At 54.1% G+C, this 19,379-nt stretch overlaps 6 protein-coding genes across 6 annotated transcripts; 1 reads left to right on the forward strand and 5 right to left on the reverse strand.

The window, feature by feature from the left end:
* Window positions 1-867: 867 nt before the first annotated feature.
* BDY24DRAFT_395891 (amino acid permease-domain-containing protein) lies at window positions 868-3,368 on the reverse strand. The gene is made up of 11 exons (XM_076641375.1): window positions 2,977-3,368; window positions 2,697-2,897; window positions 2,594-2,636; window positions 2,463-2,513; window positions 2,196-2,373; window positions 1,943-2,073; window positions 1,825-1,867; window positions 1,597-1,752; window positions 1,463-1,510; window positions 1,123-1,375; window positions 868-1,062 (listed from the first exon to the last, which is right to left on the reverse strand). The coding sequence occupies exons 1-11, from the start codon at window positions 3,221-3,223 to the stop codon at window positions 878-880; spliced, it is 1,536 nt and encodes a 511-aa protein (XP_076494611.1). The 5' UTR covers window positions 3,224-3,368; the 3' UTR covers window positions 868-877.
* Window positions 3,313-5,927, reverse strand: BDY24DRAFT_131018 (acylglycerol kinase family protein). Its single transcript, XM_076635999.1, has 5 exons — window positions 5,548-5,927; window positions 5,227-5,433; window positions 4,314-5,105; window positions 4,113-4,222; window positions 3,313-3,945 (listed from the first exon to the last, which is right to left on the reverse strand). The coding sequence occupies exons 1-5, from the start codon at window positions 5,720-5,722 to the stop codon at window positions 3,811-3,813; spliced, it is 1,419 nt and encodes a 472-aa protein (XP_076494612.1). The 5' UTR covers window positions 5,723-5,927; the 3' UTR covers window positions 3,313-3,810.
* QCR7 (ubiquinol--cytochrome-c reductase subunit 7) lies at window positions 5,832-7,497 on the reverse strand. Its single transcript, XM_076641376.1, has 4 exons — window positions 7,391-7,497; window positions 7,010-7,214; window positions 6,217-6,336; window positions 5,832-6,088 (listed from the first exon to the last, which is right to left on the reverse strand). Exons 2-4 carry the CDS (start codon window positions 7,190-7,192, stop codon window positions 5,996-5,998), a joined length of 396 nt encoding a protein of 131 aa, XP_076494613.1. The 5' UTR covers window positions 7,193-7,214; window positions 7,391-7,497; the 3' UTR covers window positions 5,832-5,995.
* Window positions 7,498-9,587: 2,090 nt separating this feature from the next.
* On the forward strand, window positions 9,588-12,978 carry BDY24DRAFT_131159 (DNA topoisomerase III). The gene is made up of 11 exons (XM_076636000.1): window positions 9,588-9,855; window positions 10,327-10,527; window positions 10,617-10,795; window positions 10,908-11,077; window positions 11,205-11,445; window positions 11,537-11,618; window positions 11,707-11,843; window positions 11,917-12,137; window positions 12,215-12,406; window positions 12,481-12,659; window positions 12,734-12,978. Exons 1-11 carry the CDS (start codon window positions 9,754-9,756, stop codon window positions 12,899-12,901), a joined length of 1,872 nt encoding a protein of 623 aa, XP_076494614.1. The 5' UTR covers window positions 9,588-9,753; the 3' UTR covers window positions 12,902-12,978.
* A 3,452-nt stretch (window positions 12,979-16,430) lies between these two features.
* Window positions 16,431-17,611, reverse strand: BDY24DRAFT_131195 (uncharacterized protein). Its single transcript, XM_076636001.1, has 2 exons — window positions 16,622-17,611; window positions 16,431-16,528 (listed from the first exon to the last, which is right to left on the reverse strand). The coding sequence occupies exons 1-2, from the start codon at window positions 17,427-17,429 to the stop codon at window positions 16,506-16,508; spliced, it is 831 nt and encodes a 276-aa protein (XP_076494615.1). The 5' UTR covers window positions 17,430-17,611; the 3' UTR covers window positions 16,431-16,505.
* A 182-nt stretch (window positions 17,612-17,793) lies between these two features.
* BDY24DRAFT_407519 (ribosomal protein S21e) lies at window positions 17,794-18,977 on the reverse strand (the record flags this gene model as incomplete). Its single annotated transcript, XM_076642761.1, has 3 exons — window positions 17,794-17,825; window positions 18,107-18,323; window positions 18,963-18,977. 3 exons carry the CDS (start codon window positions 18,975-18,977, stop codon window positions 17,794-17,796), a joined length of 264 nt encoding a protein of 87 aa, XP_076494616.1.
* Window positions 18,978-19,379: the final 402 nt, after the last annotated feature.

Consider the following 19,379-nt stretch of genomic DNA (forward strand, 5'->3'; position numbering starts at 1 on the left):
CAACTCGACCAACCTTCCAACGGATCTCTCGCTCTCAACTAGATCGATGTCCTTGAACCCGAGAGGTCGTCTCTTTCGTAACTTTGTTTCAGCTTCAGGGGAGGGCAAGAGATGGGACAAGGACGCTCGGGAACCGGACCCGCCTTCTTCTTTCTTTCGTTATTTTTCTCCTCTTTTTGGGTTTCGCCTTGTGTAGTGTAATCACCGTTCGTGAACGATCTTAACGAACTTTGTATCTTTACTCCTTTCCCCGCTTTTCGCAGATACGCGTTCCCACCGCTCGAGCAAGGCCGTTTCCCGACGCGTCGGAACACGATCCGCTTCCTCTTCCTCCCCTCCCCTCGCTCTCTCAATCTCTTCCAGCTATGTACCAATATCATTACGTTATTCTAATCTAGCCTATCTAACCTCACTCATCTCCATCCCACCACCTGATCTAGAGCTCAACATCTCTACCGTCTCGTCCCTCCCTTCCCCTCCTCCTCCCCCTCCACCTCCTCCACTCCTCCCTCCTCGTCCAGCTTTCCCCAAACCACCCACGAAGCTCTCCCAACCCGATTTCACCCGCTCCCAAACCGAGGAAGACTCGTCCACGCGTCCTCGACTGCTGGATCCTCCTGGTCCTCCGTGGGGTTCTCGAGAGGAGGCGGTGAGATAGTAGAGAGGGAGGCCGACGAGGATGAAGCCTGTACGAAGGAAAGCAACGAAGGGAGCAAAGAGAAGAAAGGAGAAAGGTTTGGGCGTCAGCTTGGACGAGGAAGAGGGAAAAAGGAAAGAAGAGAGGGGGAGAGAGGGAGAGGGGAGAAAGAGAACGTACCGAAAGCGGCAAGAGCTTCGAAGGGAGCTGCTATGATTGGCATGAGGAGGAGGAAGAGGGCTACAATGCAGAACTGAGATTCGAAAGATCAAGCGAAAAGAGAGAAACGTCAGCTTCGGTCGGGTCGACGGGACTGAAGTCGAGATCGAGAGGGAGACAACGAACGATAACGGGCGTGATCAACCAAGTCTTGTACGGTCGTTCGAGGTAGGGTTCCTTGACTCTCAGGATGAGCAGTCCCATCACTAGAAAAGAAGGAAGGTCAGGCTCAGTTGTCGAAGGAGAGGAAAGAGTGTAGGGCTCACCAGTCAAAAGATAGAACAACCAATTGGCCACGCTGAACAGATTGACGAGGGAGCGGAATCCTCCTCCAAAAATTGTGAACACGATGGTCAAGCCAGCCTGAAGCCCCATCGCATTTACGGGTGTCTTTCGAACAGGGTGTAGGCGTCCGAAGAGGGCAGGCAGCGTCCTTTCCTTCGCTGCTGCGTAGATCAGTCGAGCGGAGGTGTAGAAGGATCCGTTGAGAGCTCCGATGCAGGAGATGGCGACGAGTAGCTGGATCGAAAGAAGGGAGGGAGTTCAGTGAACGGGCGAAAGAGGACGTCGACGTCGACGTCGACGTCCAAAGAAGACGAGACGAACCGAGAAGGTGATCCCTCCTGCGGGTCCGAGGAGAGCCGAACCGAAGTCCTGAAGAGAAGAAGCAGAGAAAGAAGAGGTTAGTCGAGGGGATATAGAGACTCTGGATATGGAAAAGGGAGAAGATCTGGCCGAACGAGAGCAACGGTGTTGGAGCGAGCGACGGTAGCCTCATCCAGGACGACGAAGTACGCGACGTTCGCCATGGTGAAAAGGACCGTGACAATCGCCATCGAGGTATGGATCACTCTAGGTAGATCTCGGGTTGTGTTGATCATTTCGCCGGCAACGTACTGCAGAGAACGAGGAGAGGTTGTGAGCATCGTTACGAGAAGAGTGAGAGGGGAGAAAGCGAGACGACGAACGTTGGATTGATCCCAGCCATCGAAAGCCCATAGGCCGGAGTAGCTGACGAGTGAACAAGGAGAAGAAAGACGGGATCAGCCTTCGATTTGAACAAACGAAGGCAGGACGAAGACTCACAAAGCGATGGCGTAGCTCCCTGGATTCGACGAGCTTCCTTCAAAGAGAGTGTCCAGCCTGAGACTATCTCCAGGTCCGTGTCGAATTAAACTGACGAGCCCGAGTCCGACGACGAAGAGAAGCGAGCAGAGCTGGGAAAGAAAAGGAAAGGAGGGAGCGACGCGTCAACAACTCGACTTCGAGCCTCATTCTCGCTCTCTCTTCGAATTCGAGACGCTGGAATGTGATCGATCAGAAACAACCCATGTCTCACCTTTATCGAAGTAAGAACGACCTGCACTCCCGTGCCCATCCTCGCGTTCGCCAGGTTGACGAGGGAGACGAGCAAAATGGCGAGTGTCGCTGTGAGTTTGATCGACCATTCAGGTATCTCTATGATATTGGTAGGATCCGATGAGGTTGAGTGGTAGATGAGTCGGTTGAGGTACTCTCTGCGAGTTCCAAAGACGGTAGGAGGTTGGGAGAGAGCGACGCGTGAGTCAAGGGAAGGAAAGACGGTGAGAGGACGAGGAGGACGTACCCGAAAATGAGAGCGATGATGGCTGAGGATCCTGGTTTTAGTAGAGATACCCTGCGAGGAAGAAGGACGAATGCAATCAGCTAGAAGCTCATCGCAGCGAGGATAAACAGGGAAAGAGAGAGTGAACGAACGCGGTCCACGAGAAGAGATAGGAAACGAGTGGCCCGTAGGAATCTGGAGATGATAACCAAGTGGTCAGCTGGTGTGGACCATGATGCCTGATCTGGTACTCACAAGCAAGATATGCTTGAGCTCCTCCGTTCAAAGGAATGGCACTACCAAGCTCTGCGAAAGAAGCAGCTCCTGACCAGGCTAGGAAGCCCGAGAGCACCCAGACGACCAGAGCTGCTCCACTGCTTCCAACGCTAGCTAAGACGACTCCTGGAGATGAGAAGATCCCGGATCCGACTTGAAGACCGACGACGAGGGCGATTCCTGGAGGACGAGAGGGAAGGAAGGAGTGATGGGTGAGCTCGGTTCCTTTCTTCCCTTCCTTCTCTCTTGCCAGACGAACCATTGATGAGCCCGACATGCTTCTCCGCCTCTCCTCCTTCACCAGTGCCATCGTTACCTCCATCTTCTCTGCTGAGACTGAGAGGGATAACCAAAGAATCGAGAGCGAAGTCGAAACCGTTGAGGGAGGAGAGCGTGTTTGAACGATGAGCTCTTGTTGGAGGAGAGGAAGGGGGAGAGAGCTCGAGAGCTCGAAGAGAAGAAGTTGAAGGTCGAGGGGAAGAGGACAGTCGGTGGTAGGTCGCCATGGTGTCGAGAGAATGAAAATCCTCCTCGAAAGGAAGGGTCAAGGGGGGTGAAGGTGACGGTTAAGGAGGAACGAGCTCATGAACCCTTCTCCCTTCAAACAGCCATCATCTCCCAACCCTCCCTCCTTCCCTTCTTCACCCTCCATGCCACCTCGAAAACGATCCGCACCTCCCTCGGACGAGAATCCCATCATCAGTCGACCCAAGGTCGAGCACAACTTCTCTCCCCTCTTCGACAACAAGGAAAACGACGCAGAACCTCATCCTCCTCTCCTCGGATTCCAATCTCCTTCGCCGTCTTCACGGCTTTTTCTTCTCGAGGACCGACGCAGGGTCCAAACGAATCCTGCTTCTCACAACTTGAAAGCGCAAACAGAGAGCAAGCTCGAATCGAGAACACAACCCATCGCGTCTCTCCTCTCCTCTTCTCTCTCTTTTCTTTCTCCCTTCCCTCTTCCCTCTGTTCAGTTCGTCAAAGCGTAATCATGAGTCGCCAACCACCAGTCAACCACCTACGCAACATCGAACCCCAGCCTCGTTCCCGTCCGATCCCTCCCAAACTTCTCCCTGCTCGTCCTCTCCTCTCCTCAGCGCCAAACCTTCACATCCCCACCCGAACCCGTCCCCAACACCTCCACTACCGCTTTCCCACCCACAGGAACCCGATGGATCGCTCCGTCCGCGCAGATGACGTGGGAGGGGGTTTGTTCGTTGGACGAGGACTGTTGAAAGGAAGAGACGAACGCGTTAGAATTCTAGAGCCAGGCGAGTGACGAGGGACTTTGGGTGAGGAAGAGAAAGAGAGAAGATGGCTGAACGAAGGGGTGTGTGGTTGGGTCGGGGAAGAAGAAGAGGGAGGGAAGGCAAGAAAGAGGAAGAGGAAACGTACAGGTTGAGGCTCCCAAACCCATCCTCCAACTCGATAGACTTCCGTTACGCCCTCACCTCCTTCCCCCTCTACCACTGCATCTTCAATTAGTTCTTCAACGTGCTTCCCATCTGTCGACCCAAAATCCAAAAAGGAAAGATCAGCGACGAACCTCGAGCTCGAACGTCGTCTCGACGCGTCTTCTCTCCTCTCTCAACTCACCATGATACGCCCCACCCATCACCCCTCTCACCACCCTTTCCCACTCTTCTCCCTCCATCACTTTTTTACACCTCCCAGGCCTAAGCACCATCAAATCCATCGTTCCTCCCTCCCCTCCAGGCGGATCCCTCTCCAACAAAGGCTGAATCACAAAGCTCGCTTCCAGCCTTGAAACGACCGTTGAGCTCAGCACGTAAGCGAACGGGCCGTCGAGAACCAGACCTTTCTTCTTTGAGAGGGGTTGGAAGGTTTTCGAGGTGGGCGAGTAGCGTAGGACGTTCGCGTTGGTGTTGGAAGAGTGAGGAGCGAGGAGGGTGAGGCGACCAGGGAAGGGTAAAGAGAGGACCTGTTCCGCTGCGAGTTTGAACCTCTCCACTCCAGGGTACTGAGCTCGAAAGGTTTCGGATCGTTCAAGGAGGGAGGCGTGCATGGCTGTTGAGAGGACGATGTGGGTGAGGAGTTTGACGGGTGGGAGGGTTGAGGAGACGGGCGGGAGGAGGGTTGTGAGCGTTAAAGGCAAGGGTAGAAGGTTTTCCTTGGAGTTGGAACTGGAGGTGGTTGCCGAGGAAAGGTATGAAAGCAAAGAGCGAAGAGACCAGGTTTGTTGCTCTGTCAGGTTGAGGGACGAAGCGAAGGAAGGCAAGGGAGAGACGAGAGTCGAGGGCGGATGAAGGGTGTTGAAGAGGGCGTTGGCTGTTCCCAAGGGCAGGGGGACGAGCTCGAGCGTCGGTTGGGCGGCGGAGGGAGTGTTGGTGGAGAGGGAAGAGGGAGGGAAGAAGCCTTCGATCAATTCTGCGAGAAGTAACGAGAAACCAAACAAGAACGAGCGGAGATGGGTGAGCTCGAGCTCGCACTTCCCTCTCCTTCCCTCCCTTGCCTTCTCCCTCGCTCGTCTCGCCATTGACCGACTCACCATGACTAGTCCCATCCCCACCCAGAACCACAGCTCTGACGACCTCCTCCTTCTCGTCCGCCTCCCATCGAGCTCGTAGCAGCTCTCCCAATCGAACCCCGTCGTTCTCCTTCTCACTCGTCAGGATCTCCCATTCGATTCGGTCCGCTTCTCCGGTTGGACTTCCATTGTAGGCTTCGAGTAGAGGGAGTAAGGTCTCGTTGAGAACTGCGAGAAAAGAAGGGAGCAAAGATAGCACGGAGAAAGAGGAGTAAGCGAGGACTGGAAGGTGAGCTTCGATTCGAACAAGCGAAGCGGAGGTTGAACGAGATGGAGACGAACAAGTTGTAGATGTTCGAGCTCCCGAGGTTGGGTTGAGGATGATGGAGAGGAAACGGGTCATCCTGTTGAACGAGAAGAAATGGAAAGGGTGGGGTGGTGGTTTGAGGGAGAAAGAGATCGTGTGGGTCAAAGGAAGAAAGGGCAGGAGGAGCTGCCCGACTGGCCGAGCTCGCATGCGAAGAAGACGTGCTGGGAATGAGGCGAGGCTTCCTTTATCTTGAAGGTACACTCAGATCGCAAGTTGACGCCTCGACTTGCTTGGGCAAGAAGAGAACTGGGCGAAATCGAAACGAGAAAGCCACCATCGTATCTTCCTTCTTCCTTCAGCCCTCCTCCTCTTCGACCTATCTCTACTTTACGTCCTTCTCCTCCTCCCTCCCTCTCTTTCCTTCAAAGATCCCACACACCCCTCGTCCTCCTTAACACTGCACACGAACACACACCGACTTTACTTCCTAGTAACAGTCATGTTGTTCCACTCGGCTCGCTCCTTCTCCTCCTTCATCACCTCGAGGATCTTTCCTTGGAGGTAGGGGATGTCCTACAAACAGACGAACGAGCAAACGAGTCAAAAGGGAAGGAAGGTCAGTTCGACTGTTCGTTCGAGCGAGAGAGGTTGGAGGTGGATTCGGGAGAGAGGAGAGAAAGGGAGGAGAGAAAGGGACGCACCTGCTCGTCGGTAGTCCACTCGGCCTTGGGAAGATCTCGGTGGATGATCTCCTGCTGCATCGCTCGTCGGAGTCGGTAGTTTCGATCGTAACCCTCTCGAGCGGTGAGGCGGCCGAGAGCCTAAGTGAGGAGAGAGAGGTGAGGTGAGGTTGAGGTTGAGGGAGGGAGGAGACGAGAGGTGATTGAGTCGGGTTGGGTTGGAAGACGAAGGTGTTTTGTGAAAGTGGTGTTGCAATGAGTGCGATGTAGGTGAGGTAGGAGTAGATCATGAGGGTCGAGCGATGGGACAAGGGAGGGAGAGAGAGGGACGAAAGGAAGGAGGGAGAGAACGAATCAAGAGTCAGCCTTTGGGTCTTTATCGCTAGATCGCACGCGAACGCCAGGTCGTTCAACGAAGAAACCGAATGGGAAGATGAACGAACCTGGAGTGGATTGGATTCCGAGCAAGGAGTCGATGGAGGAGAGGAGGAAGGAAGGGATTCGTAGGGTTGACGTTGACGTTGGGTTTGGAGGGTGAGAGTCGAGGAAGGAGTCGGGTTGGGAGGGAGGATCGAAAGCCGATGGAGGGAAGCGGTTTCGACGATCGGATGGGTTCGATGGGGAGCGAAGGGATGGTGTGGTAGTAAGATAGATGCGAGGTGAAGGAAGAGTTGAGGGGAAGGGGAAAGAGAAAGAAGGAACAAAGGAAGTCAGCTCTCCTCTCCTTCCTCTCCCTTTCCTTCCTCTCCCTACCTCTCCTCCAGCTCCCCTCGCTCCCCCACTCCAACCAGCTCTGCAAAGAGATGCGACGCACCTTTTGAACAATAGGGTTCTCGCACTGGATGATATCATCCTTGAGGAGACCAAGCTGTCGGTAACCCATCTGGTTGATGTACACTCGAGAGATAGGTCGAAGGACGGTGGCGATAGCAGGCTTGGACCAGAGCCAGTTGGCGACTCCTTGACCAGCTCCGAGAGGTCCCCAGGGAAGGAACATAGTAGTAGAAAAGAGAAAGGGGCTGTAGAGGGGGAGGAACGATGGTGAGGGGAGGGAGAGGAGGAGGAGGGAGGAAGGAAAAAGGAGGAGAGGGAGGAGGTGATCAGCTTGAGTTTTGCTGCTCGTTCTTTCTCGTTCTAGGAAGGTATCGAGGGATGAGGGAGTCGGTAGCTGGAGGTGCGGGGTAGATGGACTCACGAGGGGGGTAGGGTGGGTTGGGGGAGGGGAGAGAGAAGGATGGGAGTTGGAGACGAACTTGACCTTGACCCTCGCGGAAGAGGCAGGGTCGGAAAACGGAGCCAATCAAAAAGTGGGCGAAACAGTCGATTCCCTACGAGATGAGGGCAGAAGACGTCTTCCTCGGGGTCAGAGTAAAGAAGCTGAGAGTGAATGAGTTGCGGGGATTTTTTGTGCGGTAAATGGGTTTGAGGAGGGGAAGAGAAAGGGAGAGGACAGAGAATCCGCGTCGATTCGGAGAGGTCTGTGGGTTTGTAGATCTGGCTGAAGAGCCTATTTTCTTTCGTCTTTCAGGGCTCTACGCTCTGTCCGAGATCCGTAGATGTTCAAAGTAGAAACTCAAGAAGTGAGAGCAGCAGGAAATTGACATCGGGTCGACAACGACGACGCGTCCTGGAGATCGAACGAGACAGGGTAGAGGAGTGAACGAAGCGATCTCTGGAGACTTACAATTAGAGATTTAGGTATCGAAGCCGATAGAGTTGAGAAGACGGATGAGTTGAGTTCACGAGCAGAGGACGAGGGGATGGTAGCTGGTCGAAGGCAAGAAAGCAGAGTTTGAGGCGGTGAAGGATTGACTAGGATGCCTCGATAGATCGCTCTCAGCACCTAGAAGCATTCCACAGCCTCGTGTGCATGCCGCGGGGAACCAGGTCTCTCAGAGTTTCAGCGGGAAGAGAAAAGAGGGGACGACGCGTGAAAACCAAACGCGCTCCTCTCTCTCGCTCGCCGAGGTAAACCCTCCATTTTTTCACAGTCTCTCTTTCGGATCTTCTACTACGACCGTATTCAGCCCATCTCCCCTCGATCCTTAGAAGATCTGCTTGTTTTCCTCTCTTCCTCTGACTCTGAGAAGCACGCGGGAACAGGGCGGTGAGGAGTTGGGATCAAAACTCGATCTTTTCTGACCTCCTTCCTTCCCTCTACCTCCTCCTCCCCTCCCCTTCCCTTCTCCTGCTCCTTCTCCATCCCTTGTGCCAAAGCGTTCGTCTCCTCTCTCCCCTTCTTCAGTTTTCATACTCAGATGCTGACCTTCTTTCGTCTTTCTTTCCACAGTAATCCCTCGTCCGAAAAAGACCTTGAAACCTCCTCCCTTCCTTTCGATCCCTCCAGCGCCCTTCGAGTCGAGCTTGTCTCCTCCTTCTACCCCTCCATCTCCCTCTATCTTCTTCCCTCCCAGTCCTGTCTCTTCTTCTTCTCTCCATCTCGTTCCAACCCGAGTCGCTTCCTTACGAACGCTCGCTCTCCTCCCCCCTCCCCTCCCCTCTCCTTCCCTCCTCCCTCCCTCCTACAACCCCACCGCTACCTCACTTTGAAGACTTTAGCCCTTATACTTCTAGGCTTTAGAACTTCCATTCAGGTAGCGAACAACAACCAACCCTTTTCTTCATCTCTTCTCGTGTCTCACTTGATGGAGGTGAGGAGGAGGTTCTTGCTATTTTGTTGATCTGTCCCTGTCTCTACGACAGTGAGCTTCACAGGCACGATACACCTTGCTACCCATACCTTTATCCTTTCCGCTCGTACCTTACGTTGGGACTCCCCGCGTTTGTTGGGAGGCTTTAATCTTTTTACTCGACGGCGAGCGGATCCTCCTCTCCCTTCCTCCCTCCCCTTCCCCCTTCCTCTTTCTTTCTTTCTTCTTCACCTGGAAAATCACACTCTGGCGTTTGCTAGTCTACCAAGACATCATCCATGCACCCGCCTATTTTAATAACCTTTCCTAGAGCTCGGCACTTTTACTCAGCGCACCAGAGGATTCAAACCGATGGGAGCGCTCCAAAAAAAATACAAACTTGTGCAATATCCTTTCTAGTCTAGCTCTCTCTCTTCCTTTGTTCCGATACCATGTACCTTCATCGTGAACTCCTTATCTGTCTCCTGCAAGTCTCCTCGTTCTGGTCTGCAAGAAAACCTTCACGTTTCGAGAACAAGATCGCGGATCTGCGACGCGTCGCTCCCCTGATCAACTTCGTGCTACATAAGGCCAGCTCACCGTTCCTTTGGCAGAGAGGATTCTACGAAGGTCTCACGCGACTCTGCTCTTTTCTGAGACTACGAGAAGATCCTCGAACCCGCAAAGAAAACTTCTTCAGCCCCTCTGGAAAGAGAGAGAAATCCAGCGCGTCTCTCCTTCGAGCTCAGACGAGCTCCTTCCCTCCGCTTTCCATCTTCCCTTCCCTCCCTCTCTCCTCAACCCTACCACCTCGCCTTTTCCAACCTCCAAGGGGGCCTCCGTGCCCATTCGACCCTCCTCGAATCTCGATCAAACCAACCCTCGAAAAGCAGCTCTAGCAAGCAGCCACAACCTCAACCTCCCACCGATGCCCATCCATCCTCATCCTCGAAGAGTTCTATGCGTTGCCGAGAAGCCTTCGATCGCGAAGGAGATAGCTAGGATCTTGGGAGAGGGTCAGGCGAACATGGTGAGTCGAACGTCGAGCTGAGAGGTTTGCGAGGGGAGAGAAGGGAGAAGGAAAGGAGGAGGTGGGAGGACGAGAGGTGGAGGAGAAGGAGTGGAAGGAGGGAGACGGATGAGCTTCGGTCTTGAGAACGGAGCTGCGAGAGGTCCTACTTCTTTGGGAACGAGAGGAAGAGGGGTATATGCGTGCTTCACTCTGGGTTGGGTGCGTTCGAGCGGCTCTGGGGAGGATGACGGGCGAAGTGGAGAGGAAGGGAGGAGGGATGTTGAGCTCGAGCTGTCGAGAGATCAGCATCTTTGGTCCCTTCTTCTCCACGCCTTCGAGTTTATCTGAGCTCCCTTCGACCCTGTTGAATTAGGCCACCAACTGGCCTCTCTGTAGGCTCGATAGGAGCAGCGTTCCGAACCTCATAAAGCCTGAACGAGCTCACAAAGCTGACCTCCTCCTCCTCCTCCCTCCCTCTCTCCCCCTCAGACTCCTGCCGCCGGAACCAAGTACATCAAGAACTACACCTTTCCTTACAAACTCCCTCCTCATCCTCAGCCCGTCCAGTTCACCGTCACTGCCGTTCTTGGACACGTCAACGATCGGGACTTTGGAGACGAGCATCGAAAGTGGCACTCTTGCCCTCCCTTCGCTCTCTTCGACGCAGAGATCTACGAGTCGCTCAGCAAGGTGGGCCCTCTTATTTTTGGTCTCGTCCAGTAGAGGACTTTGGTACTGTTCTGAAGAGATGCTGAAACCCTTCCTTCGCCTCTCTACAGGACAACAAACCCGTCGTGACCAACATCAAACGACTCGCTCGAGATCACGACCTCCTCCTCATCTGGACGGATTGCGATCGAGAAGGAGAGCATATAGGAGCAGAGGTTCTCGGGCACTGTCGTCAAGCGAACCCTCGGATCAACTGTCTTCGAGCCAAGTTCAGCGCTATCATTCCAGCGTGAGGTCTCCTTTCCCCTTTCTCTCTTCTCTCAGACGACGTCTTTTCTCTCTCCTCCCTCCGTTCATTCCAACGAGAGCAAAGGAGTCTGACTCACTGTTTACTCTTCTAGTCAGATCCACAATGCCGCTCGGAATCCCATCGCTCTCGACATGCTTTCGGCAGCAGCCGTCGACCTTCGAATCGAGCTCGATCTTCGGACTGGAGCAGCCATCACGAGACTTCAGACGATGGCTCTCCAAGCTGCCTTCCCAGAGCTAGATAAGAAGGTCATCAGCTATGGTGAGGTTCCTACATTCTCGTTCTTGACCGAGCTTCGTCTCTCGCGATCCACCTCCTCTGATTCGACGCGTCGATTCCTCGTACTGACTCTTCGTTTCTCCCTCGCGTCTTTGAACCCCTCTTCCAGGTCCCTGTCAGTTTCCGACTCTCGGATTCGTCGTCGCTCGATACCTTCACATCCAAGCCTTCGCAGCGGAGGAGTTCTGGTTCATCGCCGTTCAACAGGAGAAGGACGACAACACGATCGAGTTCAACTGGAGGAGGAACCATCTCTTCGACTTCGAGGCGTCCGTCGTCCTCTACGAGCAGTGTGTGGAGAGTCCGTTGGCTACGGTGACGAAGGTTGAGACGAAGCCGAGCAAGAAGTGGTAAGTCTCGACTTCTGCTCGCCGTTTGGCTCTGCTCGATCTGTTCTTCCTTCGTGATCGCTGACTCTCCCCTTTGTATTTGGCCAACCAGGAAACCTTATCCTCTCACCACCGTTGAGATGCAGAAGTCTGGATCGAGGCTTCTTCACATGTCTCCCAAGGCGATCCTCGATGTGAGTCTCGCCGCGTCAAGCTTCCTTCCGTCTTGTCGTTCTCGAGCCCTGACCCTCTTGGTTCGAAATTCCCCACTCTTTTCGGCAGGCTGCCGAAAAGCTCTACCAGAAGGGATTCCTCAGCTATCCTCGAACGGAGACCGATCAGTACGACAAGGATTTCGACTTCAAGCCGCTCATCGAGAAGCAGATCCAAGACAACAACTGGGGAGGATTCGCTCAAGCGTTCGTTTCTTTCTCAGTCGCCTCCTTCGACGAAGTCCGAACTGAAGCCCCACCTTTTCTCTCTTTCGAACAGACTTCAGAACGGAGAGTTCCAACGTCCTCGAAATGGAAAGAAGAACGACAAGGCCCATCCTCCGATCCATCCGACGGCTTGGACGAACCCTGGTCCCGGCGACGAGAAGAAGGTCTACGAGTTCGTCACGAGGAGGTTCCTAGCTTCGTGCTCCCAGGATGCTCAAGGGAAGACTACGACGGTCGAGATCGAGATCGCAGAGGAGGAGTTTCACACCTCAGGTCTGTCCCGTCTCTCCCTTCCCTCTCTCTTTCCTTGTCGACTGACTCTGAAGCGTTCCTTCCTTCTCTTGTTGCAGGTCTCGTCGTACTTCAACGAAACTACCTCGATGTCTACCCTTACGATCGTTGGAACGGAACTCTCATCCCAGACTTCGTCGTCGACGAGACCTTCGTTCCCTCAGTCTGTGAACTCAAGAGTGGATTCACCACGGCTCCTTCTCTCCTTACGGAAGCCGATCTCGTTGGGATCATGGATCAGAATGGTATCGGTGCGTATGACGTGGCTTTTTTCGATAATCCTCGCGTTTCAAGCTTACCTTTCTTTCTCGTCTTTCTTCCTCAGGAACCGACGCGACGATCGCAGAGCACATCGCCACCGTCGTCAAACGAGAGTACGTGATGGAGCAGCAGCAAGGAAACACCAAGTACCTCACACCATCGACTCTCGGGATTGCTCTCGTCGAAGGCTGGGATCTCATCGGATTCGACAGGTCGCTCTGCAAACCTCATCTTCGAAGAGAGGTTCGTTTCGTCTTTGCCCTTTCCTCGACCGTTTGAAACCTTCGCTGATCCGGTCTTTCCTCTTCTTCGAACAGACTGAACATCGAATGCAGCTCATCTGCGACGGAGTATCTCTGAAACGGGATGTCATGGAGGAGAGTTTGACTCAGTACAAGGAGGTCTTCATCAAGGCGAAGCGAGAGTGGGACAAGATCATTCAGGTCAGTCGCCTCACCTCTTCGGTGGTTCCGTCTCTTTACTGATCAACGATTTATCCGTTCAGAGCGTCACCAAGTACATCCGAGCTCCTCCTGGAGAAGACGACGACGACGCTCAAGGCGGAGGTCGAGGTCAGTTTGTTTTCTCGTTCGCCTCTCTTCGAGCTTCACTTGACCTACGCGTTCTTCGTTCTTTCTTTAGGCGGTGAACGAAACAACAACGACTCGGAAGAAGAAGACGACGACGATGACGACTATGGAGGAGGTGGTCGAGGAGCACGAGGGAGAGGAGCTCGAGGAGCCAGAGGAAGAGGAGCCGCTGCACCTCGTACGAGAGGTCGAGGACGTGGAGCTGCTGCCCCTAGAGCGAGAGGAGCTGCTGCTGGTCGAGGCGCTGCTGGTCGAGGACGAGGGAGAGGTGCTGCTGCTCCTCCTCGAGGTCGACCTGTCCTTGATTCGGACGAGGACGAGTTTGACAACGACGATGGTGAGTCGAGTCGTTCAGCTTCGATCTTTCAACCTTCCTCACCAACCCTCGCTTCGTTCTCTCCTTTTCTAGGTCCCCCGCCACCTCCTCGTGGTCGTGCTCCTAACAACAACAGCGGAGGAGGAGCTCCTCAGTGTCAGTGCAACAAACCTGCCGTCGAGAGAACCGTCACAAGGGAAACCGCCAACAAGGATCGGAAGTTCTGGTGCTGCTCTGCTCCTCAGGACGACAGCTGTGGCTTCTTTGTGAGTCAATCTCTCTCCGTTCAAAGTCGAGACAACGCTGATCTTCTTGCCTTCGAATTACAGGAGTGGTGCGACGGTCCTTCCGGAGGAGGAGGAGGAGGAGCTGTCAAACGACCCTTCGAAGGAGTGAGCTCGTCTCGTCCGCCCCTTTTCTCGAATCGAACTCGACTGACGCTCTTATCGCCTGACTTCGCCTTGTCGCAGGCTCAAAATCGACGTCCACCACCTCAACATCGAGCGAAGGCTGAGGACGACCACGAGGACGACCACTGGGGAGGAGGAGGAGGTGGTGGCGGTGGTGGAGCTCTGAAGTGTGGCTGTAACTTGACATCGGTAGTGAGGACGGTTGGGAAGGATGGACCTAACAAGGTGAGCTGCCGTCGTCTTTTCGATGCGATTCCCCTGTCGACACTCGCTGATCGCTTCGACCCTCGCTCCTTCACTCAGGGTCGACAGTTCTGGTAAGCTTGAGCAGTGTTATCGACGGCAAGTGGCTGGATACTGATTCAGACTACCTTCTCGAACTTCGCAGGACGTGTCCAAGTAGCGAAGGAGCAAGATGCACTTTCTTCAAGGTGAGATCCGACGCGGGTTCACGTTCGACGCGACTGAAGCTGATCATCCTTCATTTCTTCGCAGTGGGACGACGAGATTGAAGGAGGTGGTGGAGGAGGAGGTTCTGGAGGAGGTGGTGGAGGGAGAGGCGCCGGAGGTGGTGGTTCTCGAGGAGGAGGAGCGGGAGGAGGAGGAGGGAACGATGGTGGGTCAACTTTACTCGCCTCTGAGGCCGCTTCGATCGCAGAACTCCGAACCTGTCCTCACCTACTGACGCCTTCAAATATCCTTCGTCTGTCAGAGTGCTTCAAATGTCATCAAAGTGAGTTGAATCGTTTCCGAAGCTCTTTCGAGTTCTCCGTGCCGAACTGACCCCAGCTTCTTTCTTCCCTCCTTCAGCTGGCCACTGGTGAGCTACCATTTCGAACAGCTCCTCTGTCTGCCAGACAACTCGTCTGAGTTCCCACACGTTCTTCGACTCTAGCTGAGTCGCTGCGTTTGATCTCTTGCTTTTCACAGGTCGAACGCTTGTCCGAACGAAGGCGACGGAGGCGGAGGAGGATCAAGTCGATCTCGCTCTGGTGGAGGCGCTTCGAGTTCAAGAGGTGGAAGGGGAGGAGGTGGAGGAGGTGGTGGTGGTGGGAATGATGGTGAGTCCTCGCTGATTCATTCGTCCGTCGTCAACGCGTCTCAACGATTCTGGCTTTTCTCCTTCTTCCTTCTCGTCCAGAATGCTTCAAATGTCATGAAAGTGAGTACCCAACGTCTTTCTCCGACAGCGGACATCAGATCAACGAACTGACTCCTTCCTTCCTCTCACCTTCGTCTCCTCAGCCGGTCACTGGTTCGTTCTTTCCGCCTTCTTCGTCGATCGTCGTCGAGACTTCCAGCTGACACTTTGGCTTCGCACTTTTACAGGTCCAATGCATGTCCGAACGAAGGAAACGGGGGTGGATCTGGTCCTAGTCGAGCTCGAGGGGGGGATCGAGGAGGAGGAGGCGGCGGAGGAGGCTCGAACGACGGTGAGCCTCCCTAGATCTTCCCACGAGCACACTTCGAACTCGACACAGAGCTGATTCCCTCTCTCATTACCCATCCAGAATGTTTCAAATGTCACGAGAGTGAGTGCTTCTTCGCCTTCCTTCGCGTCCATGCTCCTCACCCTGACCGTTCCCTCTTCCCTTCCCTTTCTCGTCCTTCTCCTCTCGGCCATACTTAGCTGGTCACTGGTGCGTCCTTCTTCACTCAATTCTTCCATCTCACCGTCTTCGACGCCTTCCAACCTCTCTTCGTCTCTGGAACTGAATCCTCTCCTCCCCTTCGTTGCGTCTCTTTCAGGTCGAGCAACTGCCCGAACGAAGGATCCGGATCTCGAGGCGGAGGATCTGGATCTCGAGGCTCCCGTGGGACTCGAGGACGTGGTCGTGGGAGCAGCAGTCGCGGAGGGGGTGGGTCTTCGCGGTATTGAGCTCTTTCCCTTTCGTTCTTCCTTTCTTCGATTTCTTTCCTCTTTCCTTGTCTTTCATGGGTTTTCGTTATATTTCTTTACCAGTGTTTTCACTTAGTAGCAGTTCCGTTCAGTTCTTCTAGTTTCGTCTCTTTTTCATTGTTGTATTCTCTGATCACGAAGACCTTGGGTCCAACGCGTCGTACCCTTTTCAGTTGAACCGAACGAGAGCTATCAGCGACCTCTCCTTCACTCTTGGTCCCAGTTATTCGTCACCACTCAAGATAGGTCCCTCCCCGATAAGGAAGAGAACCACCGATGGTCTCAATCCGATACGAGTGGCTGTTCGAAACCTGACGCGATGCTTCCCTTCGCTCGCTATCCCATACTTCCAGTACTGCTCCTTTTTTTAAGGTATGTTGATCGTATATACACGTCTAAAGTATGATGAATCGATACATACGAAAGACTCGAACATCGAATGCGGGCGAAGAAGCAAATCCACACCTCCGCCGACGACGAGGCGAGAAAGAAGAAGACGAGGTCGAAGAGGAAAAACGTGTTCGAATGAGGTGACGATCCAAGGCGATGGTACCTGTACGAGAGAGGCGAGAAGAGATAGTCAGAAACAGCTCATAGAGAAGGAGGAAAGACTAGAGTGAAGAGGAGAGAGTCGAGAGACGAACAGTGTGACGCGTCGTCGGAAAAAAAGGAAGCGCCAAGAGGATGCAAGAGGAATTAGACGTAGGCTAAAAAGATGGAAGTCAGATAGTCAGTAAGGTCAAGGCTGGAGTCAGAAAGAGGGTGAGAAAAATGCTCACGATGGAAAATGCCAAATGGCGTTGGCGATTGGTTTGGACGAACGAGGGTGCGAAATGGAGGGTCGTGAGGTCGTGAGGGGTGCTAGCTGTGCCGTTATTGTATCGTTACAGTTGATACTGCGAGTATGAGAAGCAAAGAGGGATAGGAACCAGCGTGAGGCTACAGACGACGAACAGCTTGCTTTCGCAACGACGCGAACGTGAACTCACAGAACTCGAACTCCTCCCCAGCCTCTAGCCACGTATAGCTCCCGTCCTGACAAGCAACCACCTTGGAATGAACCCTCGAAAACCCTCTAACAGCACCGACAGGAACCAGCCCTAGAATCTCCAACGACGAGACTTCTCCGAGTCCAACGTCCCTCTCTCCCTCCACCCAACTCCTACTGCTCGCCTCCCACCTCCTCGCCCCAGCGAGAGCTACCTTCTGACTTGAGAGCAACCAAATAGCTTCCCTAGCTTCGTCCAAACGTCCAAACTTCGAAGCGATGGCCCATCCGTCGAGAGGAGAGGATCGAATGAGGAGCGGGAGGTGTTGTTTCGAAACGACGTCTAGGATGGAGGAGCATTTGTACTTTGATGCGATTTCGAGGACCGAGCGAAGGAGATGGGTATCCTCTGGGGTTGAGAAGGGAGGGAAGCGAGGTGAGGAGCCGTCGAGGAGGTAGGCTTTTGGGACGACGTAACGAAGGAAGAGCTCGAAGGCTTTGCTTTTCTCTGGGATGTCGAGAACGGGTAGGAGTAGGAGGTCCGTTCGAGAGCGTCGTGGTCGAGGGACAGGAAGGAGGAGCTTCTCGAACACTGACGAGTGAGCGACGAGGAGGGATCGTTGAAGGGCGAAGGAGATGCCATCCTTGGAGACGAGGATCAGGTCGGCCTTCCCGTCCTCGTTTTGAAAGAGGGTCGAGAAGGTGTGTTTCTTTGGTTTGATGTCTGAGTCGAAGGAGGAGAGGGAGATGCTGGTGGTACATCTGCCGAAGATGCGAGAGAAAAGGCGAGAAAGACGATGGCGAGGCATGGAAGTGGTTTAGAGGGAAGAAGGGAGGAGGAGGAGCAGAGTTCGAAGGAAGCTCATTTCGTCTTCCCTTCCTTCCCTCTTGCCCTCCCATCCCTCAGAGTCACATCCCGATCGAGTTCTCTCGTAACGCAACAGACTTTCCTCACTCGCTACCCTCGACTTTCCATCTCCCTATCCTCTCCTCTCGCAATCTCACGCTCCCTCGAGCACTCAGCCCACGTCCCTCGTCGTCCTCCTTTCCTCTCTCCGAGCGAACGCCAGCAACAGCCCAGCAAGGTGCAACGGATATCTCATCGACATCGTACACCCCTAATTCCTCTACTCCCAACCCTAAACCGAAAGCGAAATCCCGAGCGGACGAGATTTACTTGGAGTAGGACCAGACGTTTCGGAGGTCTGTCGAGAAAGGAACGAGGGAAGTTGGAGTCAGTGTCGAGGCTTTTCATCGAGAAAGAACGCATAGGAGTGACGGAACCAAGGCCAGGAGGCAAATGTAGGAGTGGGCGAGGTGAAGAGAGAAATGGTGGGTTGGGGGAAGGGATGGGGAAAGCTCGTCGAGCTCAACATGACCTCTCCTCCCTCTCGAGCTGGCCTTCCCTCCTCCTCCTGCTTGTCGCAACCTCCGCAACTAACAACACCTCTTCGAAAGGATCCAAAGGTAGAAGACAAGTACTCACATCCCTTCTCGGAAGCCAATCGGTTGATCGAGTCGTCAGACTCTCCGTTAGCCCTGACCTGTCCGACGAGAGCGATGGTGAGTCCTCCGGTCTTGATGGCAACTCCCGAAGCATCAACATCGGCGATGGTGATCTGGACGGAAGCGTGGTCCTTGGAGTTGATGAGTCGTCCAGTGGCGGAGCACTTTCGGGGGACGTAAAGATCAACAAGCTGGCCCTGTTGGTTTCGAGGTCGAGGGAGGAGAGGAGAGGGAGAGGGTGCAGGGAGAGGGAGGATGGTAGAGTAGGCGAGAGCGACGAGTGATTGGATGAGATGCAAGGGGATAGAGGAGAAGAAAGGAGAGTCAGTTTCGGTCGTAGGAGCCTGGGTTCGGTATATAGAGAGGTGGTGCAGTGGGACGAGGAGGGAGGATGGGAGGGAGGAGCGAGGTAGGGCGTGGAGGGACTGATTGATGGGGAGAGGTTGGTGAGAGGTGACGGAAGGCATAGATGGGAGGTCGCAGAGTGGATCCAGAGTGTGAGGGAGGTCGTAGGAGGATTGGGTGACGAGTAAGGAAGGGAGGTGGTGAAGGTGGTGTCGACGAGGTGCGTCCTTCCCTTCTTCTGCCCTTCCAGCTCGATTCCCTCCCTCCCATTCAACCCCACCAACTCGAGCACCACCGTACATCCTTCCTACTAGTATCCCCGATATCCTCCAACAAACTCCCGATTCGAAACACCTCCGAGAGCCCATCGAAACTTCGACGAAGCTCAACACGACCTTCTCCCTCCCTCCTTCCTTCCCCTTGACTCTCCCTTCCTTCTCGTCCTCTCCTTCATTCCAATCCCAAGGCAGCTGTGTGGAGGATGTACGAACCTGGTCGTTCTCCATTTTGACTAAAAGTAGGTGAGAGGGGAGGGGGCTGAAGTTGGCGAAAAGAGGGAGGAGGACGAGGTGAGGTGAAGGGAGGGCAAGAAGAAGAAAGCAGAGGAAGAAAGAGTCAGTTCAAACCTGCTTCCATTCTAGATTCGGTGTAGATAGAGCGAGGATGGAGCGGGTGAGATCAAAGGTTCGATACGTACAGAAAAAGAGGAAGGTTGGGTCTTGGTCTGGGGAGGAAAGGAAGAGAAGGAGGGAATCCAAAAGAGGAGAGGAGGAGGGCGAAAAAAAGCTTTGACCAGGGAGGTGTCCTCCCTTCCCGACCCTCAACCACGACCCCCTCTTCCTGTTTGTTTCCGAGTCCATCGCATACACGAGCTTCGAACTTGTCAGAATCGATGAAGAACAAAAATT

Source organism: Mrakia frigida, assembly GCF_051309035.1.
Source record: "Mrakia frigida strain ATCC 22029 unplaced genomic scaffold BDY24scaffold_25, whole genome shotgun sequence".
Lineage (NCBI taxonomy): Eukaryota > Fungi > Basidiomycota > Tremellomycetes > Cystofilobasidiales > Mrakiaceae > Mrakia > Mrakia frigida.

Excerpts from the sequence above, each read along its gene's own strand:
- BDY24DRAFT_395891 (XM_076641375.1), bottom strand. The coding sequence starts at position 3,223 with ATGGCGACCTACCACCGACTGTCCTCTTCCCCTCGACCTTCAACTTCT. Across the intron at positions 2,514-2,593 it reads TATCTCTTCTCGTGGACCGC|GGTATCTCTACTAAAACCAG; the intron begins GTTCGTTCACTC and ends TCTTCCTCGCAG. Across the intron at positions 1,868-1,942 it reads GGGAGCTACGCCATCGCTTT|CTACTCCGGCCTATGGGCTT; the intron begins GTGAGTCTTCGT and ends TTCACTCGTCAG.
- BDY24DRAFT_131018 (XM_076635999.1), bottom strand. The coding sequence starts at position 5,722 with ATGCGAGCTCGGCCAGTCGGGCAGCTCCTCCTGCCCTTTCTTCCTTTG. Across the intron at positions 5,434-5,547 it reads AGCTCGAACATCTACAACTT|TTCTCAACGAGACCTTACTC; the intron begins GTTCGTCTCCAT and ends CTTTTCTCGCAG. Across the intron at positions 4,223-4,313 it reads GATGGGTGGGGCGTATCATG|ATGGGAAGCACGTTGAAGAA; the intron begins GTGAGTTGAGAG and ends TTGGGTCGACAG.
- BDY24DRAFT_131195 (XM_076636001.1), bottom strand. The coding sequence starts at position 17,429 with ATGCCTCGCCATCGTCTTTCTCGCCTTTTCTCTCGCATCTTCGGCAGA. Across the intron at positions 16,529-16,621 it reads TGGGGAGGAGTTCGAGTTCT|TATCAACTGTAACGATACAA; the intron begins GTGAGTTCACGT and ends TCATACTCGCAG.
- QCR7 (XM_076641376.1), bottom strand. The coding sequence starts at position 7,192 with ATGTTCCTTCCCTGGGGACCTCTCGGAGCTGGTCAAGGAGTCGCCAAC. Across the intron at positions 6,337-7,009 it reads AGAACCCTATTGTTCAAAAG|GCTCTCGGCCGCCTCACCGC; the intron begins GTGCGTCGCATC and ends CTCCTCACTTAG. Across the intron at positions 6,089-6,216 it reads AGTGGACTACCGACGAGCAG|GACATCCCCTACCTCCAAGG; the intron begins GTGCGTCCCTTT and ends GTCTGTTTGTAG.
- BDY24DRAFT_131159 (XM_076636000.1), top strand. The coding sequence starts at position 9,754 with ATGCCCATCCATCCTCATCCTCGAAGAGTTCTATGCGTTGCCGAGAAG. Across the intron at positions 12,407-12,480 it reads CATGGATCAGAATGGTATCG|GAACCGACGCGACGATCGCA; the intron begins GTGCGTATGACG and ends TTTCTTCCTCAG. Across the intron at positions 12,660-12,733 it reads AACCTCATCTTCGAAGAGAG|ACTGAACATCGAATGCAGCT; the intron begins GTTCGTTTCGTC and ends TTCTTCGAACAG.